We start from the raw sequence: 25,229 nt of genomic DNA on the forward strand, positions 1-25,229 counted from the left end.
CACCAGTGACCACAAGAGGGAGCCAAAAAAGTCTCATTCACAACAGAGCTCCCCCTAGTGGTGGCTGCAGACAGGATCTTATCATGTATCTCTGTATACAGGGAGCTCCCCCTAGTGGTGGCTGCACACAGGATCTTATCCTGTATCTCTGTATACAGGGAGCTCCCCCTAGTGGTGGCCGCAGACAGGATCTTATCATGTATCTCTGTATACAGAGAGCTCCCCCTAGTGGTGACCACAGACAGGATCTTATCATGTATCTCTGTATACAGGGAGCTCCCCCTAGTGGTGGCTGCAGACAGAATCTTATCATGTATCTCTGTATACAGGGAGCTCCCCCTAGTGGTGTCTGCAGACAGGATCTTATCATATATCTCTGTATACAGGGAGCTCCCCCTAGTGGTGGCTGCAGACAGGATCTTATCATGTATCTCTGTATACAGGGAGCTCCCCCTAGTGGTGACTGCAGACAGGATCTTATCATGTATCTCTGTATACAGGGAGCTCCCCCTAGTGATGGCTGCAGACAGGATCTTATCATGTATCTCTGTATACAGGGAGCTCCCCCTAGTGCTGGCTGCAGACAGGATCTTATCATGTATCTCTGTATACAGGGAGCTCCCCCTAGTGGTGGCTGCACACAGGATCTTATCCTGTATCTCTGTATACAGGGAGCTCCCCCTAGTGGTGGCCGCAGACAGGATCTTATCATGTATCTCTGTATACAGGGAGCTCCCCCTAGTGGTGGCTGCAGACAGGATCTTATCATGTATCTCTGTATACAGGGAGCTCCCCCTAGTGGTGACCGCAGACAGGATCTTATCATGTGTCTCTGTATACAGGGAGCTCCCCCTAGTGGTGGCTGCAGACAGAATCTTATCATGTATCTCTGTATACAGGGAGCTCCCCCTAGTGGTGACTGCACACAGAATCTTATCATGTATCTCTGTATACAGGGAGCTCCCCCTAGTGGTGGCTGCACACAGGATCTTATCCTGTATCTCTGTATACAGGGAGCTCCCCCTAGTGGTGGCCGCAGACAGGATCTTATCATGTATCTCTGTATACAGGGAGCTCCCCCTAGTGGTGGCTGCAGACAGGATCTTATCATGTATCTCTGTATACAGGGAGCTCCCCCTAGTGGTGACCGCAGACAGGATCTTATCATGTGTCTCTGTATACAGGGAGCTCCCCCTAGTGGTGGCTGCAGACAGAATCTTATCATGTATCTCTGTATACAGGGAGCTCCCCCTAGTGGTGACTGCACACAGAATCTTATCATGTATCTCTGTATACAGGGAGCTCCCCCTAGTGGTGGCTGCACACAGGATCTTATCCTGTATCTCTGTATACAGGGAGCTCCCCCTAGTGGTGGCTGCAGACAGGATCTTATCATGTATCTCTGTATACAGGGAGCTCCCCCTAGTGGTGGCTGCAGACAGGATCTTATCATGTATCTCTGTATACAGGGAGCTCCCCCTAGTGGTGGCTGCACACAGGATCTTATCCTGTATCTCTGTATACAGGGAGCTCCCCCTAGTGGTGGCTGCAGACAGGATCTTATCATGTGTCTCTGTATACAGGGAGCTCCCCCTAGTGGTGGCTGCAGACAGGATCTTATCATGTATCTCTGTATACAGGGAGCTCCCCCTAGTGGTGGCTGCAGACAGGATCTTATCATGTATCTCTGTATACAGGGAGCTCCCCCTAGTGGTGGCTGCAGACAGGATCTTATCATGTATCTCTGTATACAGGGAGCTCCCCCTAGTGGTGGCTGCACACAGGATCTTATCCTGTATCTCTGTATACAGGGAGCTCCCCCTAGTGGTGACTGCAGACAGAATCTTATCATGTATCTCTGTATACAGGGAGCTCCCCCTAGTGGTGGCTGCAGACAGGATCTTATCATGTATCTCTGTACACAGGGAGCTCCCCCTAGTGGTGGCTGCAGACAGGATCTTTTCTTGGATCTCTGCACACAAGAGGTATCTGCCTTTATCAGCAACTATTGCCACTATTTCTGATCATTGCTGTTTATAAAGTTGACTGTTACGGTCATTATATTATATATAATATATAATACTTCGGTAGCGCGGCACTAGGGTCCATTCTGTCACTCATCAGTAACAGTATCTGTTTACTCCCAAATGTTGTTAAGATACAAATATTAAAACAAATTTTGCCTTTTTTGTCACCCCATCTTCTTTAAAAAATGCAATACAAAATTGATCAAGATGTCGGATGTAGCTTGATATGGTGCCATCAGGATTCCCGGCTCGCGTACCTTCATTGTCGCAGTATTCGAGGATTGAAGGGTCTTCTCGGATGATCGCCGTCAGTGTGTTGACATCGCCATTAGCGGAGGCTTGATAAACCACAGACAGGTCAATCTCTTCTGAGGAGTCACCTGCAAAACAGAAGACGAGACCCTGACACAAAGAATTTCCTTTGGCCGCAACCACACATTTATTACTAACGGGCACGAATCGTGTCACTGGGACTAGCGTGCAACCTGCACGGAGAGTTCTGCTAAATTCTTGACAGTTTTGTTTCCATTTCCAAGCAGTAACCCTGTATATAGTCCTGCTCTCAGCGGAGAAGTGGATACATTGTATCCAGTGTAGACAATGAGGTAAACAGCCCAGACTCCAAACTGATACATTGTAACAAACCAGCAGAGATTTGTCCCACGATTCTGATGTCTATTGGATCACAAAGCTTTGTCAAGACTGAAAGCAAACAAGAGAGTTCCGATTCACTGACAGCAAGCGCAAATCTGTAAAATGGGGAGACATTGAAACATAAAGACTATTAGAAAGATGTAGAAGTTTTCATTTATGCCCTGAGTAAAGAAGATATCTAGGATTCTAAAAGGGATAGAACATTATTTTTTGTTGTGGGCAAGTCAGATTTTACACATCTAGTGATCAAGATATGGATGGAGGATAGAGGGACGATGGATGGAGGATAGAGGGTAGATGGATGGAGGATAGAGGGATGATGGATGGAGGATAGAGGGATGGATGAAGGATAGAAGGATCGATGGAGGATAGAGGGACGATGGAGGATAGAAGGATGGATGGAGGATAGAAGGATGGATGAAGGATACAGGGACGATGGAGGATAGAAGGATGGATGGAGGATACAGGGACGATGGATGGAGGATAGAGGGATGATGGATGGAGGATAGAGGGATGATGGATGGAGGATAGAGGGATGATGGATGGATGGATGGATGGAGGGTAGAAGGATGGATGATAGAAGGATGGATGGAGGATACAGGGACGATGGAGGATAGAAGGATGGATGGGAGATAGAAGGATGGATGGAGGATACAGGGACGATGGAGGATAGAAGGATGGATGGGAGATAGAAGGATGGATGGAGGATAGAGGGTCAATGGATTGAAGATAGAAGGATGGATGGAGTATAGAGGGATGATGGATGGAGGATAGAAGGATGGATGAACTATAGAGGGATGATGGATGGAGGGTAGATGGATGATTGATGGAGGATACAAAGATGGATGGAAGAAGGAGGGGCAATGGATTGAGGATAGAAGGATGGATGGAGAAAGATGGACAATGGACGGAGGATAGAGACGATGGATGGAAGATAGAAGGAACATGGATGGAAGATAGAGGGATGATGGATGGAGAATAAAAGGATGTTGGATGGAGGATAGAGTTATGATGGATGGAGGATAGACAGATGGATGGCGGCTAGAAGGATGGATGAGGATGGAGAGACGATGGATGGAGGATAGAAGGATGGATGAGGATGGAGAGACGATGGATGGAGGATAGAAGGATGGATGGAGGATAGAGGTAAAATGGATGGGAGATAGAAGGACGATGGATGGAGAATAAAAGGATGTTGGATGGAGGATAGAGGAATGATGGATGGAGGACTGAGGGACGATGGATGCAGAATAGACACAACTTACGGGGATAGAGGTGTGATTTATGGAGGACACAGGAACAATAGAAGCACGATAGACAATGGAAGCAAGATAGAAGGATGATGGATGTAGGGTACAGGTACGATGGATGGGACATACATACTCGGAGTGTAGGATACAGGGAAGATGGGATAGAAGGATGATATTTTTTGTAAGAAGAACTATATCTACTGTAAGTGGGTAATGATTGTGGATAATCCAAGTCCTCGGGGTCCACACACAGCCCCCTCATTCCTCCTGATATAAGCTACATACAAGTCTTGTTACAGGGACGACCAAATCAACAACTTCTAAGAATGTCTCCCCATCTTCCACAGATGTGTCAGAAACAGTCTGATAATTGGATAAAACTGTCAAAACCAAGAGAAGCTGAGAAACCTGCGAGCTGAGCACAGGATGCATAAAGGATAATTCAGTGTTGTCCCTGGAGGTTTATACAGTATATGCAGCACCCCAGAGTCCTGGTTGTTGCAGTACTGTGGCTCCGCCACTATGGGGAGCTATGGTACGTCTGATTGCACTAAGGAGTTTCTCTGACCAGGTACACTCACACCACACTTCACACTCCGGCCACCAGGGGGGGTGGTCCTATCTAGTAGGCCACTCCTCACAACTCTGGTAAAACTGGGGGTTGGACAGGAAGACAGGGAGAAGTAGCTGGGAAGAGCTAGTGAGAGGACCTGTCAGGGATGGGATCCTGGCAGAATCCTCAGAGCAGAACAAACCAGTGAACAACGGGAATACAGTAAAGAGGAATTAGAACCAGAAGGAGTCGTGCTGTTAGACCGAGGCAACATCCTTCTGAGGCGCAAACAGTCGGTGGCCGGAACGCCGAGCAAGTAAGAGACTTTAAGTACTACTGCAAACCACGGCCGGACAGCCAATTATAGGTTGGCTGTCTCACTTAACACCTAAGCAGACAACGGAGGCAGCTGTGGGAGAGGGGCGACTCTAGGGTCCCGGAAGAACTCCAGGCCTACCCCGTCATACGGGTGCGTCCTACCATATCATCTGGGGGACGGAGAAAACGAACATCAGAGACAGACAGAAACAGTTGTGAGGACTATCCCGGGAGCTCAGCAGGGAAGAACTACAACACTCAGCGCTAGAAGGTAGACACTGATTCCCACCTGTAAAGAGAACTCCTGATGTGCCTTTGGACCGGCCGGTCTCTGACAACCCAGTTAACAGCGCTCTGGACTGAGGTCTCCAAAACCTTCAGTAAAGAGGTAAAGAGACTGCAACCTGGTGTCCTCATTATTTACCGCGACCTGCACCCCACAACTGCACCGTTACAACACCCCTTATTGCACCGGACGTCCCCCCCACTGACAGACAGGGCCACGGACCGGGTCTAGCCACCGTGACAACCCCAGGACTGAGATCCCAGAGGCCCGGCTCCGGGTACCCCTCGGCCCTGCGGCGGTGTGGGGGCGCTCCAACTTGGCGTCACGAACAGGATCTACTTAAGCCTGAAGAATCAGGTCATGTGTGCCTTGGAACTGTGATTTATTGCGCTTGAATTGTACTTTATTGAAAAGACTGTGTACTGCCATTTACTGCCAAAATTCGCCATTGCCGCGCACGGAGGGAGGAGCCTTAGCTACGTGGGCGGAATCAGCCAAAAGAAGCGCGGAACGGAAAGCGCGGTAAGGCGCCAGTCCCGGAAGAGGAACTCCGACCTCCAGCAGGTTAGTGGGAGGAAGGGACAGCCATGTCTGAGTCGGGAGGAGAGGAGGTGGCGGTCGCAGCCGCGGATGCAGGGGCAGCTCCGGTCCCCGCAGCGGACGGAGCCGCGGCCCTAATACCACCACCGGTAGCCGCAGAACCCGCTGTTCCCCCCAGCCAGCCGGACGCTGCCGCTAACACAAAAGCCATAATGCCCTTCTCTATGCCGTACCTGCCCGGAGCGGCCTGGCTTCCGCGATACTCTGGGGAGTCGCATACGTTCACTGACTTTAAAGAGGGGCTCTGCAGCCTGCTCGAGTTCTATCCCCTAACCGAGCCTCAGAAGGTCCATATGATAACCGGCCAACTCTTTGGGGCGGCTCTGAGAGAATTGAAATCCTGGCCCGCTGAGGATAAAGAAACTGCACAACAGATTTTTGCCAAGCTTAAAGCCACCTTTGATACTCGCACTGCTACAGAAATTAAACTGACTTTTTATGGATGCAAACAAAGGCCACAGGATAGCTTACGGGACTATGCCCTTAATCTCCAGGAAGCGATGCGGGCCATTAAGCAGAGTGACCCCGGCAGCATGCAGGATGAGGATAAAATCCTGAAGGAGCGGTTCATTGAGGGGCTCCTGTGCAGTCACCAGCGGGGCCAATTGCACTTCCTGGCCATGCAAAATCCAGACTTGACTTTTGCGCAGTTTAAAGATAAAGCTATCCAGGCATTGCAGGAGCGACAGCCCAGCCGCGCAATACCACCCAGGCGCCCCGCTCTCACATACCACCAGGAGGTGGCATCGGATACCCCAGTTGCCGCGGAGGCCGACGCCCAGAGCTTCGAGGACGACTCCCCTGCAGGACTCCGTCTCCAGATGCAAGAGCTAACCAAGAGCGTTGCTGCCCTGGCCCGGACGGTGCTGTCCCTACAGGAGGCCCCCAAAGAGAAGATCCAGTTGGCTTCCAGCCCGGAGGATGTCCCTTGGATGCGACAGAGGAGGACTCCGCCGACCAGGAGCCGGCCCGACGATCGCTTCCACCAGGATGGACGACCCATCTGCCGCCGCTGTCACCAGGTGGGCCATCTTGCAAGGTACTGTCCTTTAAACGAGCAACCCCTGGGGCAAAGGGCCAACCCCCAGGAGTAGGACGGTCAGGCCCGCAGCATTGGAGAACCAAGTATATTGGAGGACGACCAGTTCTCCCTGTAGTGATTGATGGAATCCCCTTGAATGCTTTGCTGGACACCGGTTCTCAGGTGACGACTATACCTTACGTGCTCTACAAACGGTATTGGGAGGACGCTGATATTACTCGTGGCCCTGACGATGATTTCACCATAATCGCCAGTAATGGTCAGCCGTTGCCACAAGTAGGGTATAAGGAGGTCACCATCAAAGTGGGGCGGGTGGAATTGAAAGCCCAAGGGATTGTGATTGTAGATATTGATCGTCGAGAATGTAATCCCATGATGACTCTTGGTACTAATGTTATAGAAAATTGTCTTGCAGAAGTGATTGTTTTGTTGCAACAGGTGGCAGAAACCGCTGGCCACAGTGAGCAACGTGCCCTGCAGAAGGAAATCAGAGCTCTGATGCAGAGACAGCAGGTAGAGCTGACTGGTGGTGAGATTGGTCGTGTCACTGTGAGTGATTCAAACCCCATCGCGATACCCCCCAAGAGTGAAATGTTAATATGGTGTCGAGCAGCCATAGGCCTCAGGGGTAAGGACTACCAGGCCTTGGTAGAACCCGTATATTCAGACAATAGGCCTACTGTTCTGACAGCCCGGGGGGTGGTCGACGTCCGACAGGGGAGAGTGCCCGTACGTGTCCTCAATTGTGGGGAGGAAGAGGTCCACCTAACCAAGTATACCACGCTCGCCAAACTGTTCACTGTCAATAATAGTGTAATACAGACACCTGAACCCTTGGTCCCGTCAAACGTGGCGGAGAACAAAGGTTCTGCAGAGCACTCGAAAGACTGGTGTCGGGAATTGCATGTGGGCACTGACTCTACCCCATCTCATCAAATACAGGGGGCTTACAGGGTGGTACACGAGTACGAGCAGGTATTCAGCAAACACCCCTCAGATTTTGGGCAGGTGAAAGGGATCCAACATCACATCCCCACGGGAGATCACCGACCCATAAAAGAGAGATATCGCCCTGTACCCCCAGCTCATTACCAGTGTGCCAAGGACATGTTGCGGGAAATGAAGGAGGCTGGGGTGGTGAGAGACAGCTGTAGCCCCTGGGCAGCTCCGTTAGTCCTTGTTAAAAAAAAAGATGGTACAATGAGGATGTGTGTTGATTACAGGCAGTTGAATCGCATTACACATAAGGATGCATACCCACTGCCCAGGATAGAGGAGTCTCTGGCTGCCTTAAAATCTGCTAATTACTTCTCTACCTTAGATCTCACCAGTGGGTACTGGCAGGTTCCTGTGGCGGAGGCGGACAAAGAGAAGACGACCTTCACGACGCCAATGGGTCTCTGTGAGTTCAATTACATGCCCTTCGGATTGTGCAATGCTCCCGGAACGTTCCAGAGGATGATGGAGTGCTGCCTGGGACACCTGAACTTTGAAACCGTGCTGCTATATCTGGATGACGTCATAGTCTTCTCTAAAACCTACGAAGACCATCTGAAGCACCTGGCCGAGGTGTTTGAAGCCTTGTCCAACTTCGGCCTAAAAGTGAAACCGTCCAAGTGTCATCTGCTGAAACCTAAAGTGCAGTACCTGGGCCATGTGGTGAGTAGTGTTGAGCATTCCGATACTGCAAGTATCGGGTATCGGCCGATACTTGCTGTATCGGAATTTCCGATACCGAGATCCGATACTTTTATGGTATCGGGTATCGGGTATCGCAACAACATTAATGTAATAATGTGTAAAAAAGAGAATTAAAATAAAAAATATCGCTATACTCACCTGTCCGACGCAGCCGGGACCTCAGCGAGGGAACCGGCAGCGTTGTTTGTTTAAATTTCGCGCTTTTACTTGGTTACGTGAAGTCCCGGCTTGTGATTGGTCAGGGCGGCCATGTTGCCGGGACGCGGACCAATCACAGCAAGCCGTGACGAAATTACGTCACGGCTTGCTGTGATTGGTCCGCGTCCCGGCAACATGGCCGCCATTAACCAATCACAAGCCGGGACGTCACGGGAGGCTGGACATGCGCGTATTTTGAAAAGCGCGCGTGTCCAGCCTCCAGTGACGTCCCGGCAACATGGCCGCCATTAACCAATCACAAGCCGGGACGTCACGGGAGTCTGGACATGCGCGTATTTTGAAAAGCGCGCGTGTCCAGCCTCCAGTGACGTCCCGGCAACATGGCCGCCATTAACCAATCACAAGCCGGGACGTCACGGGAGGCTGGACATGCGCATATTTTGAAAAGCGCGCGTGTCCAGCCTCCAGTGACGTCCCGGCAACATGGCCGCCATTAACCAATCACAAGCCGGGACGTCACTGGAGGCTGGACACGCGCGCTTTTCAAAATACGCGCATGTCCAGCCTCCCGTGACGTCACGGCTTGTGATTGGTTAATGGCGGCCATGTTGCCGGGACGCGGACCAATCACAGCAAGCCGTGACGTAATTTCGTCACGGCTTGCTGTGATTGGTCCGCGTCCCGGCAACATGGCCGCCCTGACCAATCACAAGCCGGGACTTCACGTAACCAAGTAAAAGCGCGAATTTTAAACAACGCTGCCGGTTCCCTCGCTGAGGTCCCGGCTGCGTCGGACAGGTGAGTATAGCGATATTTTTTATTTTAATTCTTTATTTTACACATTAATATGGTTCCCAGGGCCTGAAGGAGAGTTTCCTCTCCTTCAGACCCTGGGAACCATCAGGAATACCGTCCGATACTTGAGTCCCATTGACTTGTATTGGTATCGGGTATCGGTATCGGATTGGATCCGATACTTTGCCGGTATCGGCCGATACTTTCCGATACCGATACTTTCAAGTATCGGACGGTATCGCTCAACACTAGTGGTGAGCGCTGAAGGAGTGGCCCCAGACCCCGACAAGGTCACAGTGATCAAGGACTGGCCAAAGCCCAGTGACCTCCAAGAAGTCCGGCAGTTCCTCGGGCTGGTAGGCTATTACCGGAGGTTCATTAAAGACTTCACCAAGAAGGCCGCACCCTTGCAAAACCTGTTGGTGGGCCAACCAAAGAAGACCAAGGGGAAGAACACCCCCTTCGACTGGAACGGGGAGCTGGAGGAATCCTTCACCTGCTTGAAGTCGGCGCTGACGGGAGAAGAGGTACTGGCTTACCCCGAATACGACCAACCGTTTGTGCTGTACACAGATGCCAGTAATGTGGGACTAGGAGCCGTGCTGTCTCAAGTCCAGAAAGGCAAAGAAAGAGTGATCGCTTACGCCAGCAGGAAACTCCGTCCCACGGAAAGGAACCCTGACAACTACAGTTCCTTCAAACTGGAATTCCTTGCCCTTGTCTGGGCAGTGACAGAGAGGTTTAAGCACTACCTGGCCTCCGCGAAATTCACCGTCTTCACGGACAACAATCCGCTAACGCATCTGGGTACTGCCAAACTCGGGGCTTTGGAACAGCGGTGGATGGCCCGGCTGTCCAACTATGATTTCACCATCAAATATCGGGCAGGACACCAGAATGCCAATGCCGAGGCTCTGTCCCGAATGCCCAATTTACCAGAAGTGGGAGAAGACCCGGAGGCACTTGAAGAGGTGGAGCTGCCTGCCTTCCATCGCCCCAAAGCCACTCAGAACTCTCACCATGTGAAGAACAGGCACAAGAACCAACCGGATGCCACGTTGAATCCCCTGCCCCACCACGGATGGGCAGAAACCCAGAATAGTGACCCCGCGGTCCGTCAGGTGAAGGAGCTCTTGACGCAGGCTGGGTTACACCCTGGCCCAGATGATCCACAAGAAACCCAACAGCTGTGGAAGGGGAGAAGCAAGCTGTTTATCCATGATGGCAAGCTGTGCAGGAGGAGCATCGACCCACGTACTCATGAATTGGTGTGGCAGATAGTGGTGCCAAGGCGAGATGCGCCCATGGTTCTGGGAGCCTACCATGATGGAGCCGGACACTTCGGATGGAGGAAGCTGGAGAAGCTACTCCGAGGGAGGTTCTATTGGATTGGCATGAAGAGAACCATTGAGAAGTGGTGTCGGGAGTGTGGTCCATGTAGTCTGCGCAGAAAGGACCGTGACAGTCAACGGGCTCCCCTGCGGCCTATCATCACCAAATGGCCGCTTGAACTGGTCGCGCTGGATCATGTGAAGCTGACACCTAGCTGGTCGGGCTATATCTACGCCCTTACCATCGTGGACCACTACTCCAGGTTTTTGGTGGTTGTGCCTGTTAAAGATCTAACGGCCAGGACTGCCGCCAGGGCCTTCCAGCAGCACTTTTGTAGGCCCCATGGCTACCCAGAGAAGGTACTGACCGACCAGGGACCTGCCTTTGAAGCAGAAGTGTTCCAGGAATTCTGCCAACTGTACGGGTGTAAGAAGATCAGAACCACACCATACCACCCTCAAACCAACGGGATGTGCGAGAAGATGAACCAGGTAGTAATCGATTTATTGAAGACCTTGCCTGTGGAGGAACGGAACCTGTGGCCGACAAAGTTGCCTGACTTGGTGGATATGTACAATCACATCCCAGTAAGTTCCACCAACTGTACTCCAGCGTACCTGATGCGAGGAAGGTCTAGTCGGTTACCCGTTGATCTGGATATGGGGGTCCTAGTACCCGAAGATACCTCGCCGGAGGCAGATTGGGATACAGAAAGGCAGCGAAGATACCGCGAAGTACAGGAGTGTGTAGAGAGAAGTCTCGCCCAGGCTAGGCAGAAACAAGAAAGGGACTACAATCAACACGCTCCTGCGATTCCCCTGTCACCTGGTGAGCAAGTGCTTAAACGAAAGAGGAGGTTACACAAGCTCGATGACCAATGGGAAGCGGAACCGTATACCATCTTGCCATCCGACTTTGACAACACTAAGGTCTGTCTCATCAGCAAGGACAGAGGGGAGACCTCGACAGCGGTATCCAGGGATCACCTTAAGGTCTGCCCCGATAAGTTGAAAGGGAGGGGCACGGCCCCAGAAATCTCCCCGCCGGTGGAAAAGGAGAAGATGTTCCATACTGTCCTTGGTGACTTTCCCCAGTCCTGGACTCAGATAAACCAAGCCGTCGTGGTACCTGTCATAATGTTTCAACAGCCGGACCCGCCAGAAACGATGGTGGTACCAGATCATCTGGCCCCGCTACCTCAACAAGCCTTACCTGATGAAGCCATGCCAACCATTGAGCCGGCAAATCCTCCCTCTGCTATCAGTGAATCTGCTGTACCCACTGTTGATAACCGCAGCTCTGAGAGCCCCAACCTGCCAGTGCTACCCAGACTCACTAGAAGTGTAGTTAGAAGACAGTGCACTACACCAGCGGTAGCAAGCATAGCGGGCCCTGTTAGGCCAATAGCAACCCCTGCGCTGCGAAGGTCCACACGCAGCACTCAAAATCAAACTCCCCTCCGCTACAAAACTTGGAGGTATTGATAAGGGCTGCTATTTAATTGAAAATGTTTGTACGCATATCTTTTTGTTACAGGTTTTTAAATGGACACTAGAGTAATGGACGGTGAATTGCTCAAAAACTTTCATAAGGGGGACCCCTTTGTTTACCCGGGGTCCCCGCTGTTTCAACCACTGAACTGAGAGTCATAAACTGTGCATGACCTAACTTTTGCAACGTTCAAGAATCCTCACCTCCCGTAAAGGGAAGCATTGTTATGTTCAATTGTTATGCTATTTCAAAAATTTGTGTGTTTTCTGTTAACATGTATTATTGTTCTTGTTTTCCCAGTCCCGGAGTACTGGATTTAACCGGGGGGAGTGCAGCACCCCAGAGTCCTGGTTGTTGCAGTACTGTGGCTCCGCCACTATGGGGAGCTATGGTACGTCTGATTGCACTAAGGAGTTTCTCTGACCAGGTACACTCACACCACACTTCACACTCCGGCCACCAGGGGGGTGGTCCTATCTAGTAGGCCACTCCTCACAACTCTGGTAAAACTGGGGGTTGGACAGGAAGACAGAGAGAAGTAGCTGGGAAGAGCTAGTGAGAGGACCTGTCAGGGATGGGATCCTGGCAGACTCCTCAGAGCAGAACAAACCAGTGAACAACGGGAATACAGTAAAGAGGAATTAGAACCAGAAGGAGTCGTGCTGTTAGACCGAGGCAACATCCTTCTGAGGCGCAAACAGTCGGTGGCCGGAACGCCGAGCAAGTAAGAGACTTTAAGTACTACTGCAAACCACGGCCGGACAGCCAATTATAGGTTGGCTGTCTCACTTAACACCTAAGCAGACAACGGAGGCAGCTGTGGGAGAGGGGCGACTCTAGGGTCCCGGAAGAACTCCAGGCCTACCCCGTCATACGGGTGCGTCCTACCATATCATCTGGGGGACGGAGAAAACGAACATCAGAGACAGACAGAAACAGTTGTGAGGACTATCCCGGGAGCTCAGCAGGGAAGAACTACAACACTCAGCGCTAGAAGGTAGACACTGATTCCCACCTGTAAAGAGAACTCCTGATGTGCCTTTGGACCGGCCGGTCTCTGACAACCCAGTTAACAGCGCTCTGGACTGAGGTCTCCAAAACCTTCAGTAAAGAGGTAAAGAGACTGCAACCTGGTGTCCTCATTATTTACAGCGACCTGCACCCCACAACTGCACCGTTACAACACCACTTATTGCACCGGACGTCCCCCCCACTGACAGACAGGGCCACGGACCAGGTCTAGCCACCGTGACAACCCCAGGACTGAGATCCCAGAGGCCCGGCTCCGGGTACCCCTCGGCCCTGCGGCGGTGTGGGGGCGCTCCATATAGCTTCAGAAGTGTGTATATATATATATATATATATATATATATATATATGTGTGTGTGTGTGTGCGCCCCAGAAAGGATCTGCCCATAGTCTCCGCACAGCTCCGCCATCATCCATTTCACAATATGATTATTTGGGTAAATCAGATTGTGATTGTTCAGTGCTGTGGAACTGCAGGACGATGCTCTGCCATGACTTCACCCCACCAGCCCCTTAGACCTTCTATATGGCAGTATGAGGGGAGCTTCCCTTTAAGAAGATGAGATTTGTGACCCCGGAGAGCAGCGTACAATCCACTGGTCAGTTTCCTGTGGATCAGTCTTTGTGAAGCCAATTAAAATAATAAAGTCAAGTCATGGTGGCCTGGTCATCGGAGCTAGACTACCTAGGCTAGTATTTCTGTGCCAAAACTTGTGGGGTTTTCTCATGCCGCAGTGTGGAGAATATACCAAGAATGGTGTCAAAGGGAAAATGATCCAGCAAAAAGGGGTTAATGGGGATGTAAAAAAATTCTCACCAAAAGGATTAGAGGAGGCTATGAATAATAATTCTAATGAAAGGATCTGAAGAGGATGTGAAGAATCGTTCTGATGATAGCGATCAGAGGAAGATGTGAAGAATCATACTGATGGGAGGATGTGAAGAATTGTTCTGATGAAAGAGGCCAGAGGAAAATGTGAAGTATTGTTCTGATGACAGGGATCAGAGTAGAATGTGAAGAATCATTCCGATGGGAGGATCAGAGAAAGATGTGAAGAATTGCTCTGATGAAAAGATTTGAAGAGGATGTGAAGAATCATAGTCCAGTATTTCAGAGCCACTTTTAGGGGGCTTCTTTTTAATCAGTTGGGTGGAGAGTATACCAAGTATGGTGTGATAGTGAAAATGATCCAGAGAAATAGGATCCTGAAGATGGAAACAATTTGTCTCGAAAAGGATTGGAGGAGGCTATGAAGAATAGTTTTAATGAAAGGATCAGAAGAGGATGTGAAGTAGCTATCTGATGAAAATGGTGAAAAATGTTAAGAATCGTTCTTATGATAGTGATCAGAGGAAGATGTGAAGAATCATTCTGATGGAAGGATATGAAGAATTGTTCTATGAAAGGATCAGAGGAGGGTGTAAAGAATCATTCTGATGAAAGGGGCTAGAGGAAGATGCGAAGAATAATTCTAAGAACCATTGTAATAAAAGAATCATAAGATGTAAAGAATCATTCTGACAAAAGGATCAGAGTGAGATGTGAAGAAACATTCTGATGGAAGGATGTGAAGAATTGTTCTGATGAAAGGATCAGAGGAGGACGTGAAGAATCATAGGCCAGTATTTCAGTGCCAAACTTGTGGGGTTCAAAAATACCAAAAATGATGATAGTGGAAATTATCCAGAGAAGGGATCCTGGATATGGAAACAATTCGTCACCAAAAAGGATTGAAGGAGGCTATGAAGAATAGCTGTAATAATAGGATCAGAAGAGGATGTGAAGGATCATTCTGATGAAAAAATATGAAGAGGATGTGAAGAACTGTGCTGATAAAATGGACCAGACGAAAATGCGAAGAATCACGCTGATGAAGTTATCAGAGGAAGACATGAATAATCATTCTGAGGTAAGACTAAGAGGAGGAAGTGAAGAATAATTCTAATGAAAAGATCAGAGGAGAGTGTAAAGAATCGTTCTGACGAAAGGGGCCAGAGGAAGATGTGAAGAATAATTCTAAGAACCATTGTGATAAAAGGATCATAAGATGTAAAGAATCATTCTGACAAAAGGATCAGAGTGAGATGTGAAGAATCAATTTGATGAAAGGAACACATTTTGGTGAAAGACTCGGAGACTTTCCTTGACAGATGTCTCCCGATTCTGATCCATTCCTGGGTTTGACTTTAAAAACTGCATTGAAGAAGCTGAATGTGGATCCGATCAGTCTCTCAGGGAGCAGATGTCAGGAACCACGAGGTAGGAGGAACGTGGCTTCCCAGTAATGCCCAATTCATTATCTTCCCTTTTCCAGGAAAATCTCATCTGTTGTCACTGGCGACTGCCCCGCAGACAATTAGGGCTGTGTTCCGTCCCCTGAGTATTCGGACCCTCTATTCTTTCTGTATGTTCAGCCATTGTGTCTGCTCTATAGATCTGCACCAATCGATACAATGTAACACAACAACAATAGAATGTTTATCAACACTGACTAATAAGCAAAGACGGAAAACGCCCAAATCCCACAACTGTCCGCAGCTTTCATCTCCAGCAAATCTCATAAAATGTAAGTTTGGGAAAAGGATTTTCCCCCCCATTAAAATGTTAAATTTTGTAATGTTATTATTATTAACCCTCTCCTGCCATGGCCAATCTTATGGGATTTCCTTACTCAGTGGTGTGTAGAGTTACCAAAAATTATGTAATAGAGGAAATTAGCCAAGTAAAGGAGATCCTGGAAATAGAAACAATTCTTCACCAAATAGATTGGAGGAGGCTACGAAGAATAGTTCTAGTGAAAGGATCAGAAGAGGCTGTGAAGGATCATTCTGATAGAAGGATCAGAAGTGTGAAAAATTGTGCTGATAAAATGGATCAGATGAAAATGTGAAGAATCGTTCTGATGAAAGAATCAGAGGGGGATGTGAAGACTAATTCTGGAAAAATCCTGAAAGAGGAAAAAAGCAAGAATGCACAGGAGGTTTCTGAAATTGAAGAGCTTGTGGTGCCGACATAAAAAAGCAGCTTCTTATTAGCATAAAAAAAAGCTTCATGTGAACATAACTTTACAGTTTATTGCAAAATGTAATATTGTCCACCCATAACAATATACAGTGGGTACGGAAAGTACTCAGACCCCTTTAAATTTTTCACTCTTTGCTTCATTGCAGCCATTTGGTAAATTCAAAAAAGTTCATTTTTTTTCTCATTAATGTACACTCTGCACCCCATCTTGACTGGAAAAAAAACAGAAATGTAGAAATTTTTGCAAATTTATTAAAAAAGAAGAACTGAAATGTAATAGCTCAGTGTCTCTGCTGGTTGGCAGGCTGAGTGCTCGCATCATTCCAGCGTTCAGCATGGCATCTACATGTAGCGGAGCTAGACTTATTTATTATCTTCTTTTACAGGAGACATGGGCTTCAGTGGATTAGATGTAAAGGTGAGTATATGTGTTTTTTTATTTCAAATAAATGTAACAGTGTCTTTATTTCAATTAAATGACTTTATTCTGGGTGTTTTTATTTACAATATGACTATGGGGTTAGTAATGGGGGCATGTTATAGACGCCACTCCATTACTAATCCTTGGGCTTCATGTCAGCTCACAATAAAAAGCCGACATCAACCTGAATACTATCACCCGACATGCCACTGCACCAGGGCAAGAGGGAAGAGCAGAGAATAAGCGCCACAAGTAATGCATCTTATGGATGCACCATTTCTGGGAAAGCTGAGAGCTGATGTTTAAGTCTGGGAGGGGGCCAATATCCATGGCCCCTTCCTAGCTTAGTAATATCAGCTCAAAGCTGTCTGCCTAGCCTTTGCTGGTTATTAATTATAGGGGGAATGTCATTTCGGGACCCCGATTTTAATAACCAGTGAAGGTTAAGTATACAGCTGTGAGCTGATATTAATAGCTTGGGAAGCTCCATCGGTATTACACCCTTCCCAGGCTATAAACATCAGCTGTCCGCTTTCTTTCAGCTGGTTATTAAAATTTCGGGGGATCGCACAACATTTTTTTCTGTAATTTATTGATTTATTAATTAAATACATGTACAGTAAGCTACACAAGCAATGTACTAATTATATATGTCACTCACATATTTCTATCTATCAATGGAGCCATATCCTCACGTCTTCTACGTGTCCTTGTGCATTTGTGCCGAGCATTACATTGTGATTGGTACAATACAGGATGGAGCCGTTTCATCACGTCTTGTACGTGTCCTTGTGCATTTGTGCCGAGCGTTACAATGTGACCTGTTGTGAATTTACCTTTTGGCTCCCTCTAGTGGCTACTAGTGATTTGACTCTGGGTATGTCATTCATCCCTTGTATGCTCACCTGGGTCGTTAGGTCAGGGGTGTTGCTATATAAGCTCCCTGGACCTTCGGTTCAATGCCTGGCAACGTTGATATCAGAGCTAATCTGTAGTGCTCTTGTCTTCTGATCCTGGTTCCTGTTTGATTAAGCTAAGTCTGCTTTCTTGCTTTTTGCTATTTGTTTTTGTTTGCATTTTTGTCCAGCTTGTATATAATCTGTATCCTGACCTTGCTGGAAGCTCTAGGGTGGCTGGTGTTCTCCCCCCGGGCCGTTAGACGGTTCGGGGGTTCTTGAATCTCCAGCGTGGATTTTTGATAGGGTTTTTGTTGACCATATAAGTTATCTTACTACATTCTGCTATTAGTAAGTGGGCCTCTCTTTGCTAAACCTAGTTCATCTCTGTGTTTGTCATTTCTTCTTACCTCACCGTTATTATTTGTGGGGGGCTTGTATCCTACTTTTGGGGTCCTTTCTCTGGAGGCAAGAGAGGTCTTTGTTTTCCTCTTCTAGGGGTAGTTAGCTCTCCGGCTGGCGCGAGACATCTAGCGACCAACGTAGGCATGTTCCCCGGCTACTTCTAGTGTTGGCGTTAGGAGTAGATATATGGTTAACCCAGTTACCACTGCCCTATGAGCTGGATTTTTGTACTTCGCAGACTGGCTGATATCTCTGAGACCCTCGCCATTGGGGTCATAACAGTGATGGTGGCCAGGTTAAGAATGTGATGGTGGGTTTTCCCATTCCCACAGGTCTGAATGATTCCATGGCCCTGGCAATTCAAATTGACCGGCGGTTGCGGGAGCGCAAAACCGCAAATTCCCTCATGGTGTTATCTGAACAGGCACCTGATTTAATGCAATGTGATAGAATCCTGACTAGAAATGAGCGGAAAATTCATAGACGCCAGAATGGCTTGTGTTACTACTGTGGTGATTCTACACATGTTATCTCAGCATGCTCTAAGCGTCCTACTAAGGTTGTTAGTCCTGTCGCCATTGGTAATTTGCAACCTAAGTTTATTCTATCTGTAACTTTGATTTGCTCACTGTCATCGTATCCTGTCATGGCGTTTGTGGATTCAGGTGCTGCCCTGAGTCTTATGGATCTGTCATTTGCCAAGCGCTGCGGTTTTGTTCTTGAGCCATTAGAAAATCCTATCCCTCTTAGGGGTATTGATGCTACGCCATTGGCAGAAAATAAACCGCAGTTTTGGACACAGGTTACCATGTGCATGACTCCTGAACATCGGGAGGTGATACGTTTTCTTGTTCTGCATAAGATGCATGATTTGGTTGTTTTGGGTTTGCCATGGTTACAGACCCATAATCCAGTCTTGGACTGGAAGGCAATGTCTGTGTCAAGTTGGGGCTGTCATGGAATTCATGGAGATTCCCTGCCCGTGTCTATTGCTACTTCTACGCCTTCGGAAGTTCCGGCGTATTTGTCTGATTATCAGGATGTCTTCAGCGAGTCTAGGTCAAGTGCATTGCCTCCTCATAGGGAATGTGACTGTGCAATAGATTTGATTCCAGGCAGTAAGTTTCCTAAGGGAAGACTGTTTAATCTGTCGGTACCTGAACATACCGCGATGCGTTCATATATCAAGGAGTCTCTGGAGAAGGGGCATATCCGTCCTTCTTCTTCCCCTCTTGGTGCGGGATTTTTTTTTGTGGCCAAGAAGGACGGATCTTTGAGGCCTTGTATTGACTATCGGCTTTTAAATAAGATCACTGTCAAATTTCAGTATCCTTTGCCGCTGTTGTCAGACTTGTTTGCCCGGATTAAAGGTGCCAAGTGGTTCACCAAGATAGACCTTCGTGGTGCGTACAACCTTGTGCGCATTAAGCAAGGAGATGAATGGAAAACCGCATTCAATACGCCCGAAGGTCATTTTGAGTACTTGGTGATGCCATTTGGGCTCTCTAATGCACCTTCAGTTTTTCAGTCCTTTATGCATGACATCTTCCGGAAGTATCTGGATAAATTTTTGATCGTTTATCTGGATGATATTCTGGTGTTTTCTGATGATTGGGACTCGCATGTGGAGCAGGTCAGGATGGTTTTCAAGATTTTGCGTGAAAATTCTTTGTTTGTTAAAGGCTCAAAGTGTCTCTTTGGTGTACAGAAGGTTCCCTTTTTAGGGTTCATTTTTTCCCCTTCTGCTGTGGATATGGACCCAGTCAAGGTCCGAGCTATTCATGATTGGACTCAACCCTCGTCAGTTAAGAGTCTTCAGAAGTTCTTGGGTTTTGCTAACTTCTACCGTCGTTTTATCGCTAATTTTTCTAGCGTTGTTAAACCGTTGACGGATATGACCAAGAAAGGCTCTGATGTGGCTAACTGGGCTCCTGCTGCCGTGGAGGCTTTCCAGGAGTTGAAACGCCGGTTTACTTCGGCGCCTGTTTTGTGCCAGCCTGACATCTCACTTCCCTTTCAGGTTGAGGTGGATGCTTCGGAGATTGGGGCAGGGGCCGTTTTGTCGCAGAGAGGCCCTGGTTGCTCTACTATGAGACCTTGTGCCTTTTTCTCTAGGAAGTTTTCGCCGGCAGAGCGAAATTATGATGTGGGCAATCGGGAGTTGTTGGCCATGAAGTGGGCATTTGAGGAGTGGCGTCATTGGCTCGAGGGTGCTAAGCATCGTGTGGTGGTATTGACTGATCACAAAAATCTGATGTATCTCGAGTCTGCTAAACGTCTGAATCCTAGACAGGCCCGCTGGTCATTGTTTTTCTCCCGTTTTGACTTTGTGGTCTCGTATTTACCAGGTTCTAAGAATGTGAAGGCCGATGCTCTGTCTAGGAGCTTTGTGCCTGATGCTCCTGGAGTCGCTGAACCTGTGGGTATTCTTAAGGAAGGAGTTATCTTGTCAGCTATTTCTCCAGATCTGCGACGTGTGTTGCAGAGATTTCAGGCTGGTAGGCCTGACTCTTGTCCACCTGACAGATTGTTTGTGCCTGCTAAATGGACCAACAGAGTCATTTCCGAGGTTCATTCCTCAGTGTTGGCAGGGCACCCGGGAATTTTTGGCACCAGAGATCTGGTGGCCAGGTCCTTTTGGTGGCCTTCCTTGTCAAGGGATGTGCGGTCATTTGTGCAGTCCTGTGGTACTTGTGCTCGAGCTAAGCCTTGCTGTTCACGTGCCAGCGGGTTGCTCTTGCCCTTGCCTGTCCCGAAGAGACCTTGGACACACATCTCTATGGATTTCATTTCGGATCTTCCGGTGTCTCAGGGCATGTCTGTCATCTGGGTGATATGTGATCGTTTCTCCAAGATGATCCATCTGGTTCCTTTGCCTAAGCTGCCTTCCTCTTCTGATCTGGTTCCTGTGTTCTTCCAGAACGTGGTTCGTTTGCACGGCATTCCTGAGAATATTGTGTCGGACAGAGGATCCCAGTTTGTTTCCAGGTTCTGGCGATCCTTTTGTGGTAGGATGGGCATTGAATTGTCGTTTTCGTCCGCTTTTCATCCACAGACTAACGGACAAACGGAACGTACTAATCAGACTCTGGAGGCGTATTTGAGGTGTTTTGTCTCTTCTGATCAGGATGATTGGGTGACCTTCTTGCCGTTGGCTGAGTTTGCCCTTAATAATCGGGCTAGTTCCGCTACTTTGGTTTCGCCATTTTTCTGCAACTCCGGTTTCCATCCTCGTTTTTCCTCGGGACATGTGGAGCCTTCTGACTGTCCTGGAGTGGATTCTGTGGTGGATAGGTTGCAGCGGATCTGGAATCATGTGGTGGACAACTTGAAGTTGTCACAGGAGAAGGCTCAGCGTTTTGCCAACCGCCGCCGCGGTGTGGGTCCCCGACTTCGTGTTGGGGATTTGGTATGGCTGTCTTCTCGATTTGTTCCTATGAAGGTCTCCTCTCCCAAATTTAAGCCTCGATTCATTGGTCCTTACAAGATATTGGAGATCCTTAATCCTGTATCCTTTCGCCTGGATCTTCCGGTGTCGTTTGCCATTCACAACGTATTTCATAGGTCCTTGTTGCGGCGGTACTTGTGCCTGTGGTTCCTTCTGCTGAGCCTCCTGCTCCGGTGTTGGTTGAGGGCGAGTTGGAGTACGTGGTGGAGAAGATCTTAGATTCTCGTCTCTCCAGGCGGAGGCTTCAGTACCTGGTCAAGTGGAAGGGCTATGGTCAGGAGGATAATTCCTGGGTGGTCGCCTCTGATGTGCATGCGGCCGATTTAGTTCGTGCCTTTCACGCCGCTCATCCTGATCGCCCTGGTGGTCTTGGTGAGGGTTCGGTGACCCCTCACTAAGGGGGGGGGTACTGTTGTGAATTTACCTTTTGGCTCCCTCTAGTGGCTACTAGTGATTTGACTCTGGGTATGTCATTCATCCCTTGTATGCTCACCTGGGTCGTTAGGTCAGGGGTGTTGCTATATAAGCTCCCTGGACCTTCAGTTCAATGCCTGGCAACGTTGATATCAGAGCTAATCTGTAGTGCTCTTGTCTTCTGATCCTGGTTCCTGTTTGATTAAGCTAAGTCTGCTTTCTTGCTTTTTGCTATTTGTTTTTGTTTGCATTTTTGTCCAGCTTGTATATAATCTGTATCCTGACCTTGCTGGAAGCTCTAGGGTGGCTGGCGTTCTCCCCCCGGGCCGTTAGACGGTTCGGGGGTTCTTGAATCTCCAGCGTGGATTTTTGATAGGGTTTTTGTTGACCATATAAGTTATCTTACTACATTCTGCTATTAGTAAGTGGGCCTCTCTTTGCTAAACCTAGTTCATCTCTGTGTTTGTCATTTCTTCTTACCTCACCGTTATTATTTGTGGGGGGCTTGTATCCTACTTTTGGGGTCCTTTCTCTGGAGGCAAGAGAGGTCTTTGTTTTCCTCTTCTAGGGGTAGTTAGCTCTCCGGCTGGCGCGAGACATCTAGCGACCAACGTAGGCATGTTCCCCGGCTACTTCTAGTGTTGGCGTTAGGAGTAGATATATGGTTAACCCAGTTACCACTGCCCTATGAGCTGGATTTTTGTACTTCGCAGACTGGCTGATATCTCTGAGACCCTCGCCATTGGGGTCATAACAGTGACCGGTACAATATAGGATGGAGCCGTATCCTCATGTCTTGTACGTGTCCCTGTGCATGTGGGTCGAGTGTTACATTGTGACCGGTACAATACAGGATAAAGCCGTATCCTCACAGGTCACTATAGATTTTGTGGCTTTGTCTGTGATCAATGTGAGGTCGGGAGATTACATTGTAACACAGAACGTATCTGAAGACATCGATAATTGACTCGATGACCTCATTACCGATGACGATGTCGATGGACATAATGACAAAGAAGAGGATTGGTTTTTCTTCTCAATTATTGGAATTCCTCCATTGAAGTTTCCTCCTGAGATCAGAGAATTCACCCACAACACATCAGTCCTTGAGTCGTCCTTGTTTGTCAGGTCTTGTTTTCTGCTGGACCTTGATCTAATGGATCGTAATTAATTCTGACAGGTCCCTTATAATGAGCTCTTGTGACAGCAGCAATAACAACGCAGACTGCTCAGGTCTTACCACCATATTCTCTCAGGGTTACTGTAGGTTTCCTAACAACGTGATTCCACAAGATTGTGACTGACAACCATCGTAATGTTCCTGCATAGAAAACACTAGACAGAAAGCAATTATTACCCCTACTGTAAGGACAAAAATCCACAAGGGACATTGTATCCAGTGCAGACAGTGCTCTGTGAGCTGAATACATCAGCAGCAGCTGCACAGATCTCTGCTGGATTGTTAGAATGTATCAGTCTGGAGTCCGGAATGTTTAGCTCACAGAGCATTGTCTGTACTGGAAACATTGTATCAGCAGCTGCACAGATCTCTGCTGGATTGTTACAATGTATCAGTCTGGAGTCCGGGATGTTTAGCTCACAGAGCATTGTCTGTACTGGAAACATTGTATCAGCAGCTGCACAGATCTCTGCTGGATTGTTACAATGTATCAGTCTGGAGTCCGGGATGTTTAGCTCACAGAGCATTGTCTGTACTGGAAACATTGTATCAGCAGCTGCACAGATCTCTGCTGGATTGTTGCAATGTATCAATCTGAAGTCCGGAATGTTGAGCACACAGAGCATTGTCTGTACTGGAAACATTGTATCAGCAGCTGCACAGATCTCTGCTGGATTGTTGCAATGTATCAGTCTGAAGTCCGGAATGTTGAGCACACAGAGTATTGTCTGTACTGGAAACATTGTATCAGCAGCTGCACAGATCTCTGCTGGATTGTTGCAATGTATCAGTCTGGAGTCCGGAATGTTTAGCTCACAGAGCATTGTCTGTACTGGAAACATTGTATCAGCAGCTGCACAGATCTCTGCTGGATTGTTACAATGTATCAGTCTGGAGTCCGGGATGTTTAGCTCACAGAGCATTGTCTGTACTGGATACATTGTATCAGCAGCTGCACAGATCTCTGCTGGATTGTTACAATGTATCAGTCTGAAGTCCGGGATGTTTAGCTCACAGAGCATTGTCTGTACTGGAAACATTGTATCAGCAGCTGCACAGATCTCTGCTGGATTGTTACAATGTATCAGTCTGGAGTCCGGGATGTTTAGCTCACAGAGCATTGTCTGTACTGGAAACATTGTATCAGCAGCTGCACAGATCTCTGCTGGATTGTTGCAATGTATCAGTCTGAAGTCCGGAATGTTGAGCACACAGAGCATTGTCTGTACTGGAAACATTGTATCAGCAGCTGCACAGATCTCTGCTGGATTGTTGCAATGTATCAGTCTGAAGTCCGGAATGTTGAGCACACAGAGCATTGTCTGCACTGGATACATTGTATCAGCTGAGAGCAGTGTTCTCATTCACTGACAGCAAGCAGGAATCAGCTTATGTTATCAGTAATGACATATGACATTTAGAAAGAAATGACAATTCTTCCTTTTTAGATTACTCATTCCCAAAGACAGACAGATGGGCGGGGGTCCTGCTGTTCGGACCCCTTGTGATCAGCTGCTATAACAAGGAAGCTGCAATGTAAATTGTCATTGAAAATAAACAACATCCACTGATTTCAGTAATGGGGCCGGTTTAGGTTTTTTTTTTTACTTAAATCCATGTATTTGCAGCTAAAAATCATTTTTGTACTTTGACTTCATTCAAATTTTTGCACTAGTTTGCTTTATTGTTTCCCTGCACATTCAACTTTCATGTGGTCTGTGATCATAAATCCGCTGAGAGGAACTAAGAAAAGGCAGAAAAAAGTTAGGAAAGCCACCAGTGCACCTTCAGAACGAGCTCACTGATGGTCTTTTAGTTAACTCATTCTGCAGCCAGCAATAGACAGTGAAACACAGAAGCTATAGAAGGCAAAGGGTGCAAAATATTTCATGAAACCCAATTCCAAAAATTATTTTTAGTAAAAAGAAAATTTGTCCTACAAAATAGGTAATCGGTTTAAAAAAGGACCTGACACTGGCTCCAAAAAAAAACAACAACAAAAAAAAACAATCCTCCATATAAAACAAAATACAGCGCAGATGGAGCCGACATTGCTGCATTGCAGTGTACAGAGACGAAGTGCAGATGTGAGATCTGTGGAGGGGACACTGTATCTGCAGCCAGAATAATCAGTTACATCAGGTACATGTCTCTAAGGGTACCGTCTCACAGTGGCACTTTGGTCGCAACGACGGTACGATCC

At 47.9% G+C, this 25,229-nt stretch overlaps 1 protein-coding gene across 2 annotated transcripts in view; it reads right to left on the reverse strand.

The window, feature by feature from the left end:
• ANKRD55 (ankyrin repeat domain 55) overlaps positions 1 to 25,229 on the reverse strand; it is a 123,703-nt gene that overhangs the window by 61,552 nt on the left and 36,922 nt on the right. For both annotated transcript variants that reach the window (XM_077281396.1, XM_077281395.1), the window contains exon 2: positions 2,285 to 2,407. In XM_077281396.1, the coding sequence (XP_077137511.1) occupies positions 2,285 to 2,407 (123 nt within the window). The remainder of the gene's footprint in view (positions 1 to 2,284; positions 2,408 to 25,229) is intronic.

Source organism: Ranitomeya variabilis, chromosome 1 (assembly GCF_051348905.1).
Source record: "Ranitomeya variabilis isolate aRanVar5 chromosome 1, aRanVar5.hap1, whole genome shotgun sequence".
NCBI classification, from domain to species: Eukaryota; Metazoa; Chordata; class Amphibia; order Anura; family Dendrobatidae; genus Ranitomeya; species Ranitomeya variabilis.